The sequence below is a fragment of the Salvelinus alpinus genome, chromosome 33 (genome assembly GCF_045679555.1).
Source record: "Salvelinus alpinus chromosome 33, SLU_Salpinus.1, whole genome shotgun sequence".
NCBI classification, from domain to species: Eukaryota; Metazoa; Chordata; class Actinopteri; order Salmoniformes; family Salmonidae; genus Salvelinus; species Salvelinus alpinus.
Genome location: NC_092118.1, coordinates 20,971,635 through 20,988,701, shown reverse-complemented (window position 1 = coordinate 20,988,701; position 17,067 = coordinate 20,971,635). Strand labels below are relative to the sequence as shown.

At 47.7% G+C, this 17,067-nt stretch overlaps 1 protein-coding gene across 2 annotated transcripts in view; it reads left to right on the top strand.

Annotated features, from left to right (window-relative positions):
- Positions 1-17,067, top strand: part of LOC139563014 (dysbindin domain-containing protein 1-like) — a 39,133-nt gene that overhangs the window by 3,249 nt on the left and 18,817 nt on the right. The window contains exons 2-3 of one of the 2 annotated variants that reach the window (XM_071381247.1): positions 2,792-2,947; positions 14,925-15,062. In XM_071381247.1, coding sequence (XP_071237348.1) covers positions 2,792-2,947; positions 14,925-15,062 — 294 coding nt within the window. The remainder of the gene's footprint in view (positions 1-2,791; positions 2,948-14,924; positions 15,063-17,067) is intronic. The other variant, XM_071381248.1, reaches the window with a different exon arrangement.

Genomic DNA, 17,067 nt, shown 5'->3' with positions numbered 1-17,067 from the left:
TTAGGATGTTAACCTCTAGAACGCTCCTGCTGCTACTCTCTCCTCTTTTCACCCACACCTTCATCCCGCTCTCCCTCTTCTTTCTCACCTATCTCCATCCCCCTCTCCTCCCTGTCTGCTGTGTTCTGCGCTAACGCTTGTTGCTGCAGAGTCAGTGAGGTGGCAATGTGCCGCATGACTCAGAGGAATCTGGAGATCAAATCAAATACATTTTTATTCGTCACATGTGCCGAATATAACAGGTGTAGACCTTACAGTGCAATGCTTACTTACAAGCCCTTAACCAACAATGCAGTTTTAAGAAAAATAGGGTTATTAAGTAAAAAAATTGATAAGTAAAAAAAAAAAAAGACAAAAATAAAAATAACAAATAATTAAAGAGCAGCAGTAAAATAACAGTACAGGGGGTACTGGTACAGAGTCAATATGCGGGGGCACATGTTAGTCCAGGTAATTGAGGTAATATGTACATGTAGGTAGAGTTAAAGTGACTATGCATAGATTATAAACAGAGAGTAGCAGCAGCGTAAAAGGGGAGGGGGGACAATGCAAATAGCCATTTGATTAGCTGTTCAGGAGTCTTATGGCTTGGGAGTAGAAGCTGTTAAGAAGCCTTTTGGATGGACTAGAGTTAGTACAGGACACCACCTGAGGGGGGTGTGTGTGTGTGTGTGTGTGTGTGTGTGTGTGTGTGTGTGTGTGTGTGTGTGTGTGTGTGTGTGTGTGTGTGTGTGTGTGTGTGTGTGTGTGTGTGTGTGTGTGTGTGTGTGTGTGTGTGTGTGTGTGTGTGTGTGTGTGTGTGTGTGTGTGTGTGTTTGCGTGTACACTTACATGTGTGAAAATGTGCATGTGTGTGTGAATGTGTGACAGTTTGATCAAGTGTGTATGGATTTCTACTAGAGTGGGGAGTATGGTCTGTAGATGACTGTGCATATGAGTGTACTGAATGTTCAGGTGTATATAGGCATGTGTGAGAGAGACTTGAGGTATCTGTATGTGTCTGTATGTTGGTTTGTGAGTCTTCAAAGATACACCTCAGCTCACTGGATAATATTCCGTGACTCAGAGCCTGGTGGAATGTAGTCTTCCTCCAAGGAATGTGTTGTCACAGAACATCAGATGAGACAGCCGTTTTCAATTTAAACCTAATTGAATGTCCACCTCAGTCTAGTACACAAGCACATCCACATAAGTCTATTTCCATCACTGTCTGTACATGACTCACACACATTGGAGGAGATCTAAATTACCTTTACACACAACTTCATACATTCAAACACACACACACACACACACACACACACACACACACACACACACACACACACACACACACACACACACACACACACACACACACACACACACACACACACACACACACACACACACACACACACACACACACACACACACACACACACACAGAACATAGATACTGTGCATACTACATTTATTTCTAGATAAGACAGGGAGTGTATGTGTATAAACCTGTCTATGGTAAAACCCACAGCATGCAGTGTTAAGGAAAAGGAACACGGCTATTCAGGGGTTAATGTGGATGCAGTTCGTGATGTAATAACCTGGGGATTAATGTTACTGTAGATTATCATCAGTACTCATGGTTAACCTTCTGTTCAACCCCTCCTATTACACTAAATATTACACTAGATGTGAGGGAGTTATTCAATAGAAAGTGGATCATCTAACTGTGTGAGCCTGGTAGAAGAGTGATATGAACTTTGATAAAAATAAAATTTTGGTGCCATTTCATCCCTTAGCCTCTTTGAAAAGCTACACAGAATGACGGCCCTGTGGTAATTGTAGTCCGAAGAAATAAAAACCTGAACTCTGAAATGAGAGAGGAAATAAAGGGATAGAGAACCACAGTAAAAAGGTTTAGTGAAGTGGATAAAATGAGAGTTTCAGAGTTTTAACTCCTTAAATAAAACATGTGAGTGAGTATAGGGAGGCTCTGAGGCGGTGGTTCATTGAAACGGAGGTAGTGAAACTGAAACAGTAGAGCTACTGTCACTAGACAGCCTTTTACATAACAACACACATTCTCTTTTCCCTGTGAGCAAAGCACAGCACAGGACAGTGAAACAGGCTCTGTAGAAAGACAGGAGCACCAAGATATCTGAAAATAGAACAAGTAAGACAAACGCTTTCTCATCTGACAATTGAAATGCTATAAAAACAGAATTTTCCACTTTGAAACGTACACTGTGGGGTTCCATTGCAGAAAATGTAATAATTGTAGATTTTTCAACACATTTTGAGATTCTAGATTGGTGGCTATACGCTTTCTGTTGCAACCCAAATGCCAATTCTGGTATTTTATGCAGTGTTTATATAGACTGTGTGTGTGTGTGTGTGTGTGCGTGTGTATTCATGTATGTGTGCACGTATGTGTGCAAGTGTGTGTGTCTGTGTTATACAGCATTGTGCACAGCAGGGTGGGTCCATAAACAAATGTCACACAAGACGTCCTCAGGAGAAGATGGATAAGCATGGTCACCCAAAATAGCCTGTTTGTCACGCACTGCTTCCTGAGGCTAGATGCACAGCGGCTAAATATGATTACCAGCACACAGCATAAATGCATCACAAAACACACCTGCCAAACATGAATTAAAGGAGATCATGGATGCAGGAAGGGCTAGACTGTGACAACGAACACTCACTCTTACCTGTCTCATTTGCTCTCTCCCTCTGTTCCTGTGTGTGTGCGTACGTGTGTATTAACATGTCTGTGCGTGTGTGTATGTGTGTGTGTGTTTGCCACCAGAGCCCAATAAAGACATCCAGAAGTTGCTGAAGCCCTCCAGCTCAGGGGACCTTTCCAAGGAGTTGTACCATCACCCAGTGGGGGAAGAGGAGGGAGGGCTTCCAGGACACACCGCTGGCCTGCTGCACGTCACCGAGAGGAGACGTGAGTACCGGGGTAAGGGGAGCGATGGAGGAGTGGTGGATGGATGGATGGAGGGTGGATTGGATGGATAGAAAAAAGGAATGGGGGAGGATGGGGAGGATAGTAATTAAGTTGGATGGCATTTTGGATGGAATTTTAACAATTTAATATGGCTAGTAAGCCAAAATAAAAAAACTGTACGGTTCTACAAAGAACCTTTAGATTGAGAAAGTTCTTTATAGAACCAACCAAAGGTTGTAACCATATCATTTTAACCATTTTAAAAGGTTCTATAAAGAACCATGCTCATAAGGTTCTAAATGGAACCTGCATGGTGCTATAAAGAACCCTTTCCTAAGGTTTCATATAGAACCATTAAAAAAGATTCTTTATACAGTAGCAACAAAAAAGGACCTTTCTCAATCTCAAAGGTTCTTTGTAGAACCGTAGCGTGGTTTTTATTCTGGTTTACTAGCCGTATTATATTGTTAAAATTCCATTGCAGTTATTATTGTGTTCTATTAACAAGTTAAATCAGGTGTGTCAGCTCTGGAATGGCTGTGGGTCCCTGAGGAGATTATTGTTCACTACTGATTTAGTCAATCATTCTGAATGAACCCAAGGCCATATGTGAATCTTTCACAAGACAACATCACTGGCCTTAGTCATATATAATATTTAATAGCGTAACACAACAGTTTAGAACAACTGGAATTACACCCTCACTCACGGTTGCACAAAAAGAGCTGTGAATAAACCACGCCCCAAAATATTTGAATGAGCCGCCGCCCGTACATTTTAATTATGTCACGACTTCCGCCGAAGTCGGTCCCTCTCCTTGTTCGGGTGGTGTTCGGCGGTCGACGTCACCGACCTTCTAGCCATCATTGATCCATTTTTCATTTTCTATTGGTTTTGTCTTGTCTTCCTACACACCTGGTTCCAATCCCATTCATTACATGTTGTGTATTTAACCCTCTGTTTCCCCTCATGTCCTTGTCAGAGATTGTTTGTTGTATGTAGGTGTGTTTGTTCTGGTGTGCGATGGGTTTTGCACACTATTTATGTTATTTTTGTATACTTTGGTTTTCTGAGTTTTTTTGAATGTTTATTAAACAGCTCCCTTTTTACCAAGTTCATTCTCCTGCGCCTGACTTCCCTGCCACCAGCTCGTACCGCATTACAAATTATCACTAAAATAAAATTGAGCTGCAAAGAACCATTGAAGGGCTCAAAGGGTTCTTTGGGTCAGGATGGTTCCATATAGAACCATCCCCCTTCCCAAAGAACCCTTGAGAAACCTTCGTTTTTCTTGTGTGTAAGAGGTGGGTCATTTTTTTAGTTTGGCGTTGTGGCACCGGTGTACACTGTGGTCAGTTCATCACTTCCTCTGGGGTTAAATTGAGATATATTGCACCCATCTTCACAGTTCCACTAACCCGACTTCCACCTTCTCCTGTACCCATCCACACTTCCAATCCCCCAGCTAAAAGGCATCATTGTGTGTCTGTCCCCCCACAGAGGGAGCCCTGTGTCACTGTGTCTATCTACACCAGGCCCAGGGCTGAGCCAGAGGCCACAGACACGCACACACAGACACACAGACAGACACAGGCCTCACAAGGAAGTCTTTATCTACCCAACAACTAAACACCCATTCAGGGAGACGGCCACTACAGCCCAGTATCTGTGTCCTTCTGCCCTAATGAGACACCTGGGGCACAGTTACCCTACAGACAGAGAGGGAAACCCTTTAGTTACATCCTAAAACTAGTACATTTATTTTCTACAACAGTTTATGTATTGTGGGGAGCGAATAATAATTGGATAAAGTTGTTAATAGCCCTTTTGCTGAGTTTGGCTGGACCCAATGACTTTGTTACCTCTAGATAAGGTCAGTTTACTGGACCTCAGATACAGAGGCATTCTACTATTTGATGGAGCCCCCAGTCTCTCCGCCGCTCCCCTCAGCCAGACTACTGCTATTGACAGCCCAGCCTACCAGGCAATTATCTCAGTCTTCACTAAGGCAGATTACCCCTCTCCTCCATCATCTTTCTCTCCCCAGATTTGTTTTCCCAAACTCTTTCTTATCTCTCACTCTCTCTCAATTTTTCTTTCCAATTGAGTTTGTCCGTTCCTCTTTTCCATTACATGTATACTCTTCCCTCTCCCCTTATCTTACATTCTATTACATTTTCAATATACAGTACACCCTGGCAGAGAGGAGAGACAGACAGACAGAGAGATCCCTGAGTACAACCACAGAGAGAACAGAGAGTGAAGGGCAGTGAGAGAAGGCAGAGACAAGAGAAGAAGGGAAAAGAACAATAACAAGGAAATAACTGAGGCTGCATTTAAGAAAGGGCCAAAAGTCAAAGAAACAGCCAAAGTCATTTCTAAGTCCTCTTTATTTTTTCTAATTTTCAATTTGTAACCGTCAGCCAAAAACAGCAGGAGGGGTCAGGACAACAAGGACAAGTGGTTGGTTGGTTTGTGTGTGTGTGTGCTTCACAAGTGGGCTACTGCTTTATATCCTTTCAACAGCTGCCATACAAGTCTAATGTATGAATGACACCTTTCCTTCTCAATGTGAATGTACTATGGGTATAGTCCCGCCAATGGGCTCCCAGAGAGACACTTAACGGGTTGAGAGAGAGCAAAAACCGTTTCTCTCCATCTCTCTCACCAACCTTGCTGGGAGGGGAAATGTGTTACTGATCAATTATTCAAGGAGAAGTGGGGGTGGGAGAAGACAGGAGAGGAGGGGTAGTGGAGGGGTAGAGGAAAGAAATTAACAAAGGGGACTGGGATGACTGTAACTAGTTTAGAGAGAGACAAAAAAAAGATGGAGATATAGCGGAGGTGGAATTTCTTTATAACCCCTTTCTGTCTTCATCTCCCCTCCATCCCTCTCTCTCCTAACTAATTTTAACTACTTCTCTTCCATCCATCCCTCCTCTCTCTCTTTCTCTCCCTTCCTCTCTCCTTCTCTTGCTGGGAGATTCAAAGAGATAGATAGCCGTGGGCAAGCCTATTCCGGGCCTCTGGGGAGAATTCCTCTTCCATATTCACACTTTCCCTCCATCCCTCAATACATTCTTTAACCCAAATAATTTTGTCAGGGAGGGGTTGCACCTGACGCATGCCCTGAGGGTGTGTCGGCTTAGAGGACTGATGAAGTAGAATATAGTATGGGGTTATTAGAATAGGACAGCACCCTCCATATAATAGATTTTGTAGATTTATTAAAATATGCATGGGCACATTTCATTATCCAGCTTGCTCATGGTCTAGCCTAATGGCTAGAATATAGCCAAAACCATGCCACATACCAGGGCTTCATTCACAATCAGAGCTGCTCTGCTGCTGTGTGAGACTGCTGACAGCTGTGGACTCAGGCTCTTTCATTCCCCCCATCAAAACCAATATGGGGCAGGTGTTACTTCTTTCAGGTCCGTCACTATGGCTATCATGACCCTGTTAACAGGGTAACTAAGGTTATCATGACCCTTTAACCTTGTGTTATCAGCCCCAGAGTCTGAGCGAGGCTAATGTCATGCTGTTACGCCTGACAGGCTTCGGTAATGCCTTTTATTAGAGTCATAACGTGGTTGACCGGACCAGCATATATATCTGGTGAGGTAGTTGAAGAGCCTGGCCTGCACAGATTTAATGGCTCTGCTTACAGTTATTTACAATCGCTAGGACCCATTTCTCAATACTTAGATCACTTTTTCAAAACTCTTCACACAGTGAGCACAACAGCAGTCTATGTGGGCTAAACTGTGGATCATTTTTCATTGCTTTGGCACAAAATGCATTCAATGACTACATCTTTCAAATTTCATGAATTATTTTCTCACTCAGACACAACCACCACCAAAACTCTATGTACCTAGAGGCCAATTTGCACATGCTTACATACTCTTTTCAAAACTGTTAAACTTAAGTTCAAAACCTAACATAACACAAAATTGAATAAGACAGCAATTTGCTACATTTCTACAGTAATACCGTATTTAAATATATTCCAAATCTAAGAAAGAAAATACTATCAAAACAATTAGACCAACCACAGCTGATTCCCATTGTAGCTGAACACCCAGGTGTTAGTCTTTCACTTTCATTACCATCTATACAAAAGGGGACATCTTAGGAATAATGCTGTACTGTAATGTAAACATGGACCCTGCCAGAGATAGAGAAGTGGCTGACAGAGGAAGAAGAGTGGCTGGGAGAGGGAGAGGAGTACGTATTGTGGCGTACAGCAGGTCAGCCACCAGGGGGAGACTCGTCGAGGCCTGGTAACAGATGAAGTATACATCACGAGGTGGTGGCTCCATCTGCTGGACGTGCCAGGTCTCGACGGGCTCTCCGGACAGGACTAATTGGGGCTGATTGGGAGCTGGTGAGTAATCAAGGGCGGATTGCTCACCAGCTGTGCGAGGCCCATAAAGCTGCCAGAAGGGCAGCACACAGGGAGAGGACTAGGGGAAGTGAGGTGACTTCCATGTGGTTGGATACGGTTTCCCGAGCTAAGCCGAGGGAGTTGAGTTTGTGTGCCCGACAGGATACAGGAAGACCCGGAGCCCAGGAGACAGTATCCCGGAGAGGGTCTCATGGGGGAGACTTGTTCTTTTCTTTTTGATTTATTATTTAATAAACACCCTTGAAACCGAGCTAATCATACTCTGTCTGATCTGTGTAAACGTCTTGACCAAACCCCCTGGTCTGCCACAAGTGGTGGAGAATGCGAGCACTCTGATAACGTGGTCAGATCAGGGTTGACGTTTACACAGTATCAGCATGGACGAGTTGATAGCTCAGTTCGTCCGGGCCCAACAAGCACAACAGGTGGTTCAGGAACAAACGCTGGAGGAACAGCGACTACAAAATGTCCACCTCGTTGAGGAAGTCAGGAAACTGCAAGGAGGAGCGTCTCCTGGATCACATCCAAACCAGTTTTTAACTTCAAAACATACCTCTGTACACTTGAACGGACAGCACTACGGAAAGGATGGCAAAGGCCGCAGTGGGCAAGTCTGCTGGCCCCGTTCCTCTCTGGGAATGCCCAAAAGGCAATGCCCAAAAGGGACCTGAACGACGAACAGGCGGATAACTACGACGGACTCAAACGGGAGATACTCAGCCGCTACGGGTACAGCCTGGCCCATCAGGCTCAACAGTTCCACGACTGGAGGTTCGTACCTGACGCCTCCCCCCGAACCCAGATGAGCGACCTACTGCGCGTCACCAGGGCATGGCTCCTCACCGACGTATCCACCCTATCCATCCTCGACAAAGTGGTCCTGGATCGCTTCTTACGGGCGCTACCCCATGACATGAAGAGGGCAGCAAGTTTGTGCGCACCCCAGACCTTGGAGGGCCTCCTGGAAGCAGTGGAGACGCAGAAGAACACTCAGGCACTGCTGAGTGGGAGCCGGGACGAGTCGGCGACCCGTCGGGAGGGACGGAAGGACAGCCCCACCGCAGTGTACCCCGAACCGACAGTCGGCAGGGCCAAAGGACCGCAAACCCGTGGAGAGACGGCGGGGGTAGGGCCGACCCGACACCGACGACCCTAGGTAGAGGGAGACCAAAGGAGGTGTTTTGAGTGTGGCGCCCGGGGGCACATTGCCTGGAATTGCCCGGCTCGAGAGGAGTTGATCCCATCAGCTAGCCCCGGAGGCGAGGTGGGTCACACCGTAAACTATGTCACTTCCTGTTGGGCACACCACAAGTCAACTGCACCCATGGGCCCGGTGAAGGTTGACGGACACGACACGGAAGCGCTATTAGACTCCGGAAGCATGGTTACACTCGTAACCACGAGCCTGCTGAACCAGGAGACTGAACGGGGTAGGGAGATGTCCATTTCCTGTGTTCACGGTGACACAAAATGGTATCCCACCGTATGGACCAACATCGTGATGCCACAAGGGAGCTGTCAGATGATGGTGGGTGCAGTACCAGAGCTGCCGGTACCTCTCCTAGTGGGACAGGATTGTCCACTGTTCGCGGCCCTATGGGGGCACGAGTTGAGGAAGAAAGTACGACCCGGCCGAAGAAGAGGGCGGGGAAGACCCATCGCCTATGTGGCCCGGAAGCCGCCGGTTACCCAACCTGACTCTACGGGTCCGGAGTCGGAGGGGGAGCCGGAACCCGTACCCCCTGGGGAACCACTTGAAGAGGAGCCCAGCCTCCCGCTACTCGATTTCGAGGGGCCAGTCGAGACCCCCGTTGGGGGCCAACTGAGGGGACAATTCGGGACGGCCCAGTGGGAGGATCCGAATTTGAAAGCTGCCTCCGCCCAAGTGATAGCGGTGGATGGACAGCTACTTCCGGGGGTGAGTGACTGGCGATACCCTCATTTCCAAATTAAGAATAACCTTTTGTATCAGGTGTCGCACCAACAGGGGGAACTTCGAGAGGTATTGTTGCTGCCCCAACGGTACGTAGGAGCCGTTGTTCTACTGGCCCGGGATGAGGAGGGCCGTGGAAGACTACTGTCGCAGCTGCCCGGAGTGTCAACTCACTGCCCCGAAAGCACACTTCCGAAACCCTCTGGTCCCCCTGCCAATAATCGGGGTGCCCTTTGAACGCATCGCCATGGACATAGTGGGACCCCTGGTAAAGACTGCATGAGGACACAGGTACATCTTGGTAATAGTGGACTATGCCACCCGGTATCCCGAGGCCATTCCCCTACAGGTGGCGGTGTCCAAGAGAATCGCCCAGGAGCTGTTCCACCTCTTTAGCCGGGTGGGCATCCCGAACGAGATCCTGACAGACCAAGGTACGGAGTTTATGTTCCGCCTCATGAAAGAGTTGTGTGCCCTCCTGCAGATCAAGCAGATCCGGACCTTCATTTTTTACCCGCAGACGGATGGGCTCGTCGAGTGCTTTAATAAAATGCTCAAACAGATGCTGCGGAAGGTCATCGAGCAGGACGGGAAGAACTGGGACCAGCTACTACCCCACCTAATGTTCTCAATCCGAGAAGTACCCCAATCCTCCACTGGGTTTTCCCCGTTCGAACTCCTCTATGGGAGGAGGCCACGCGGCCTACTGGACCTCGCCAAGGAGGTGTGGGAAGCCCAACCGACCCCCTTACGCAGCGTGGTAGAGCACGTGGAGACGATGCCGGAGCGGATGACAGCCATATGGCCAGTCGTGAGGGAACATATGGAGAAGGCCCAACGTGCCCAAGCCCAGGTCTACAATCGGGGAGCCCAGCCCCGAGAATTCCAGGTGGGAGACAGGGTGTTGGTCTTGATCCCCATGGCCGAAAGTAAGTTCCTGGCAACATGGCACGGACCATACGAGGTGATCGAGAAGCTGGGAACTGTCAATTACCACGTACGGCAACCGGGGAGACGGACACCCCAACAGATTTACCACGTGAACCTGTTGAAGAAGTGGCACGGGAGGACAGCCTTGGCCGTGTTACGGTCGGGACCCAGGACGCCAATGGTACCAGTGGAGGTCCCGAGCAATGAGGACCTCGACCCGGCCCAGAAGCAAGAGCTCAGGGAGCTCGTCGATCGGAACACGGCGGTTTTCTCCGAGAAGCCAGGCCGCAGGACCCTCATTGAACACCACATCCGTACCCGGCCGGGGAAACAGTATTAAAGAGGCCATATCGGATTCCGGAGGCCCGAAGGGAGGCCATAAAACAGGAAGTGGAGGCTATGCTGAGGATAGGGGTCGTGGAAGAGTCCCACAGTGCATGGTATAGCCCCATCGTGTTGGTGCCCAAACCGGATGGTAGCCTCCGCTTCTGTAACGATTTCCAGGGGGTGAACGACTTCAGCTTGTTCGACGCATATCCCATGCCGAGGGTGGACGAGCTCATCGACCGATTGGGAAAGGCCCGGTACATCAGCACCCTTGACCTGACCAAAGGTTATTGGCAGGTACCGTTGGCAGTCTCCTCCCGGAAGAAGACGGCGTTTTCGACACCAGACGGGTTGTATCAGTACCAGGTGCTCCCGTTCGGTCTCCACGGAGCCCCACCCACATTCCAACGGTACGCAGCGGCATATCTGGATGATATCATCATCCACAACCAAGGTTGGGAAGAGCACCTGACGCGCCTCCAGGCAGTGCTGGACGCGCTCAGACAAGCCGGGTTGACCGCAAACCCCAAGAAATGCAAGCTAGGGTTCGAGGAGGTGGAGTACCTGGGGTATTTGATCGGATGGGGGAACGTCAAGCCTCAGGAGAGGAAGGTTCAGGCGGTGCGTGACTGGCCCGTTCCACGCACCAAGACACAGGCCAAGTCCTTCCTGGGACTGGCAGGATACTATAGCCGGTTTATCCCCAACTTTGCGGCTATAGCTTCCCCCCTCACCGATCTAACCAGGGCCCGCCTCCCGAAAACAGTGAAATGGACGGACGAGACAGAAGCGGCTTTCAACAGTCTGAAGGAAGCGCTGTGCTCGCATCCGATTCTCGTAACGCCCGATTTCCAGGTGCCGATGGTGGTCCAGACGGACATATGTGATATGGGACTAGGGGCCGTTCTGTCCCAGGAACACGAGGGGGAGGGGCACCCTATCATGTACATCAGCCGAAAGCTGATGCCTAGGGAAAATAAATACTCTATCGTGGAGAAAGAGTGTTTAGTGGTGAAGTGGGCGCTAGACACTCTCAAGTATTACCTGCTAGGTACCCACTTCACCCTGGTCACGGACCATGCTCCCCTGGTCTGGATGGCCAGGGGAAAGGACACAAACGATCGGGTCACCAGGTGGTTCTTGTCCCTTCAACGCTTCTCTTTTTCTGTTGTGCACAGGTCAGGGGTGAAGCATGGAAACGCGGATGCCCTATCGAGAAGGGAGACAGACGTTGCACTGATGACGAGGGGGGTGACAACCTTTGCTAGTGTTATGGAAGAATCAGTTGATTTGAGACATGTATGAAGTGTTTTGGTAGTTTTAGTGCATTTTGAATGTGAAATTAATTGCTGTGCCAAGCTAATAGTTGGTTTGAAGAACTGTGTGAAGAGTTTTGAAAAAGTGACTTAAATCGGTTCTAGCGATTGTAAAGAAAACTGCAATACGGTCGTGTCCAATTCAATTCCCTGTGTACCGTGTTTGCGCTAGGCTAGTCAAACCATTTCACACCATTATATCTAATTGACCTTATAAGCCCATGTCATCCACGCTGGTAAATATTGCTACATTAATGCATGTCACAACCAGCTAAATACTAAAGATTGTTTACAGAGATGAGCTTTTTTTGATGCAGTGCATCTGAAGCATGGTAAATGGATTCCGTTGATTAATAATAATATATTTATTTTATATAGCGCTTTTCAAACAATCTCGCTTAAAAAATATATATAAAAAATAATTCAGGGAGCTGGCAGTTCATGGAGCGCTTCATCAGGCAGCTCTGTCTCTGAAGTTCACAGCAACTCCTTCTGTAGGTAGGCTGGAACAGATCCACCGCCAAAAAGTGTAGCACTCACCTGGGTGTAAGCACCTGAGTAACCACCACACCTCAGCAGTAATCAGCAACAGCCTCCTACGAGGCGAGCCTCTATCATCCCCTCACACCACAGTCTACATCCTTCCAGAAACCGGGGCAGGTGGAACAAACAGTCGGTGAATCGTTCAAATTTAGATTAGCCAAGTGAACCAAGCAGGTCTGTAGAGATTTGCTCTAAGGGAGGAAACAGCTAGCACACCATGGAAACAGAGCTCTTGACATCCCATAATGCTAATCAGGCCTTTATCACTGCATATGGTTCAGCTGATGCTGTGCAGTTCAGTTAACCCCTCAGACACACACTGACTGACCCCCAGTCTCCCCATCTGTACAGAGATCTGTACAGCAGGCTAGCCCAACGCCCTAGGGAGGTAGAAGTTGCCCTTAACCAAAGATCGAGGATCAGCTTAACTTCCCCAAATCCTGGCCTTCACCATTAAGGTTGGATAATGTAAAACCAACCTTAGATCAGTGTCTAGTGGCAACTTCCTCCCATTCAGTGAGGGAGGAGTAGTGCAAAGGGGCAGCCTGAGCCTCCCATGTGGTTAAATGAGTGGCTCATTAAGTGAAGGTGAGACAGGAGGGTCTGCTTCTCTGTCTCTGATCCTCTACGGCTGCAGTTGTCTCATTAGAAGACTTCAAACGACAGCGTAATGTCACCCCACAATATCTTTACCTTCCTCTCAACTCTCTCCTCACTGGCGTTCCTCTCATCTTTACTGTCTCCCAATAGTTCTCCTCTCCTCTCTCGTTCCACTTGTCCCCTCACATCTCCTCTCATGGGAGCTAGTGTCTGGAACACACAGGCAGATGTAATCAGTATTTATACTGTCTGTGGACAAGTCTGGTACAGAGGAACAAGACAATAGAGATTGTTGGTGGATTTTATATTGTACTTTTCAGCAAGTACTGTACAAAATGTCTCTTGTTGTAGACGTGTGTTGTTGTGAGTAGCAAGGCATCCCAGGCAAAGCAAAGCCACCACTCACTGTAAGAGCCAAAGGTATACAGAGTTTGGCAAACCGTCATCCATGTTGGCACCAAGCATTCAGTGACAATAATACTGTAATCCACAGAAGGGCTTACCAGGAAGAACTTCCAAATTCAAGGCGGAAAGGAGTTGGAGCAGAGATTGATTTATTTGAGCTCACTTTAATCCATTGTCAGGTCAATTGTAGAATTCAATTGTCTAGGAACTTCTGGCACCCAATGAAATTCTCCGTCTCAAATCGTCAGTGTAACTCTGCCCATGTCTACTCACAATGTGTGAGTAGACATATACAGCAGCGCCACCACCAGGATTATGATTTAGCATGATTATCAACTCTCTCTGACTTATAATAATATGGTTAAAGGTTTTTATCTTCTTAAATCAATGTCTGCGCTATATTTATCAGGAGAGTGAGAGAACAGTGAGAGAATGGAGCTGTGCAGCAGCGGAACAAAGGAGTGTTGAGGAGAGGGCTGTGATCCACCCTGTGGCAGTATACTGCCTGGCTGGTAGAGAGAAATTAGCTGGGAAACGGTATCCTTAAAAACCATGCACCCCCGCTCTCTCTCTACACTCAGACACACAGCTATATACACCCATTCACAAGCCAAAAATAATGGAAAAGTGTTCAGAGATATGCCTCCACAGCACACACATAAACACACATACATGAAGTGCATACAGTCCCTTACTCTTAACACCTCATAGATCACACGGTCAGCCGTTATGCCTCACCCATGATCACTAAAGAGTGCCAGTTCCACCCAGCCCAAAGCATTGTGTCAGACAAGCATGGGGCTGTAACACTCCATAGATGCTTAGCAAAGCATGAGTGACGCAAATATACATTTAACTGCCATACTGCATGAATGCTGCCAGTGTGGAATGTTAGGACTGTCATGCTCTTATTTTAACGTGAATAAAAACGGTACATGTTAACGGCACAGTCGTGCCACTCTGGTGTATCAATAGACATTGGAGAAGGGTCTTGGGTATCAGTGACTTTTGGAACCAAGAACAGGTGCCATACACTCAGGACAGAGTGTGAGGAGAAGGAACAGTCTAACCATGTTGTTTAAATACCCTCTATTTCTGGCTTCTCTGGCCCTAGTCGTGATGCTCCAGTCAAACATTGGCATCATTCTGACACAGAGACCCATATCTCTTCCAAAGGACAGTTCAGCACACAAAGCCAAGCTGTCTCTCTGTGAAACAGATTAAAGAGAGGCCTTCTTTTTATCTTCTATTACAGTATGGCACAGAGCATCAAAACAACACGAGAGATAACTTCCATACCAATGGGTACTGAGAATGAGAGGGAGGGTCAGGAGGGTGTGGAAGGTTGTGTATGTGTGTGTGGCGGAGGGGGTGTTCTGGGTGAGTTGTGTAGACAGCATTGAGTTGTAGTGAGATATTACACATCTACTGGGTTATTATTGAGTTTATCATAAAACCCACCAGCTACTCCATAACAGTCCATAACTATAACCTTACTAATTTCCTCTCTCTCTGACCCTGCAGAGCCTCTGAGCAGCGTGTCCTCCCTGGAGGTGCACTTTGACCTCCTGGACCTGACAGAGCTAACTGACATGTCTGACCAGGAGCTGGCTGAGGTGTTCGCTGACTCTGATGAGGAGAACCACAACGAGTCCCCAGCAGGTTAGACCATTTTTAGATACTCAAGATACTCAGATGGCCGCCTCACTTCGCGTTCCTAGGAAACTATGCAGTATTTCGTTTTTTTATGTGTTATTTCTTACATTGTTACCCGAGGAAATCTTAGGTTTTATTACATTCAGTCGGGAGGAACTATTGGATATAAGAGCAAGTCAACTCACCAACATTACGACCAGGAATACGACTTTCCCGAAGCGGAGCCTCTGTTTGGTCCACCACCCAGGACAATGGATCGGATCCCAGCCGTCGACCCAAAACAACAGCGCCACAGAAGGTGCAGACGGAGCGGTCTTCTGATCAGGCTCCATAGACGGGCATATCGCGCACCACTCCCGAGCATACTACTCGCCAATGTCCAGTGTCTTGACAACAAGGTAGACGAAATCTGAGCAAGGGTTGCCTTCCAGAGAGACATCAGAGATTGTAACATTCTTTGTTTCACGGAAACATGGCTCACTCGGGATACGTCATCAGAGTCGGTACAGCCACCTGGTTTCTTCACGCATCGCGCCGAAAGAAACAAACATCTCTCTGGTAAGAAGAAGGGCGGGGGTGTATGCCTTATGATTAATGAGACGTGGTGTGATCATAACAACATACAGGAACTCAAGTCCTTTTGTTCACCTGACCTAGAATTCCTTACAATCAAATGCCGACCGTTATCTACCAAGAGAATTCTCTTCGATCATAATCACAGTCGTGTATATCCCCCCCAAGCAGACACATCGACGGCCCTGAAAGAACTTCATTTGACTCTATGTAAACTGGAAACCACATATCCTGAGGCAGCATTTATTGTAGCTGGGGATTTTAACAAGACTAATCTGAAAACAAGGCTCCCTAAATTTTATCAGCATATCGAATGCGCGACCCGGGCTGGCAAAACCCTAGATCATTGTTATTCTAACTTCCGCGACGCATATAAAGACCTCCCCCGCCCTCCTTTCGGAAAATCTGACCACGACTCCATTTTGTTGCTGGTGTGTTTACGGACATATTCAATCAATCCTTATCCCGGTCTGCTGTTCCCACATGCTTCAAGAGGGCCACCATTGTTCCTGTTCCCAAGAAAGCTAGTTAACTGAGCAAAATGACTATCGCCCCGTAGCACTCACTTCTGTCATCATGAAGTGCTTTGAGAGACTAGTCAAAGACCATATCACCTCCACCCTACCTGACACCCTAGACCCACTCCAATTTGCTTACCGCCCCAATAGGTCCACAGATGACGCAATCGCAATCACACTGCACACTGCCCTAACCCATCTGGACAAGAGGAATACCTATGTAAGAATGCTGTTCATTGACTACAGCTCAGCATTTAACACCATAGTACCCTCCAAACTCGTCATTAAGCTCGAGACCCTGGGTCTCGACCCCGCCCTGTGCAACTGGGTCCTGGACTTCCTGACGGGTCACCCCCAGGTGGTGAGGGTAGGTAACAACATCTCCACCCCGCTGATCCTCAACACTGGGGCCCCACAAGGGTGCGTTCTCAGCCCTCTCCTGTACTCCCTGTTCACCCATGACTGCGTGGCCATGCACGCCTCCAACTCAATCATCAAGTTTGCAGATGACACTACAGTGGTAGGCTTGATTACCAACAACGACGAGACGGCCTACACAGGGAGGAGGTGAGGGCCCTCGGAGTGTGGTGTCAGGAAAATAACCTCACACTCAATGTCAACAAAACAAAGGAGATGATCATGGACTTCAGGAAACAGCAGAGGGAGCAGCCCCCTATCCACATCGACGGGACAGTAGTGGAGAAGGTGGAAAGTTTTAAGTTCCTCGGCGTACACATCACGAACAAACTGAAATGGTCCACCCACACAGACAGCGTGGTGAAGAAGGCGCAGCAGCGCCTCTTCAACCTCAGGAGGCTGAAGAAATTTGGCTTGTCACCAAAAACACTCACAAACTTTTACAGATGCACAATCGAGAGCATCCTGTCGGGCTGTATCACCGCCTGGTACGGCAACTGCTC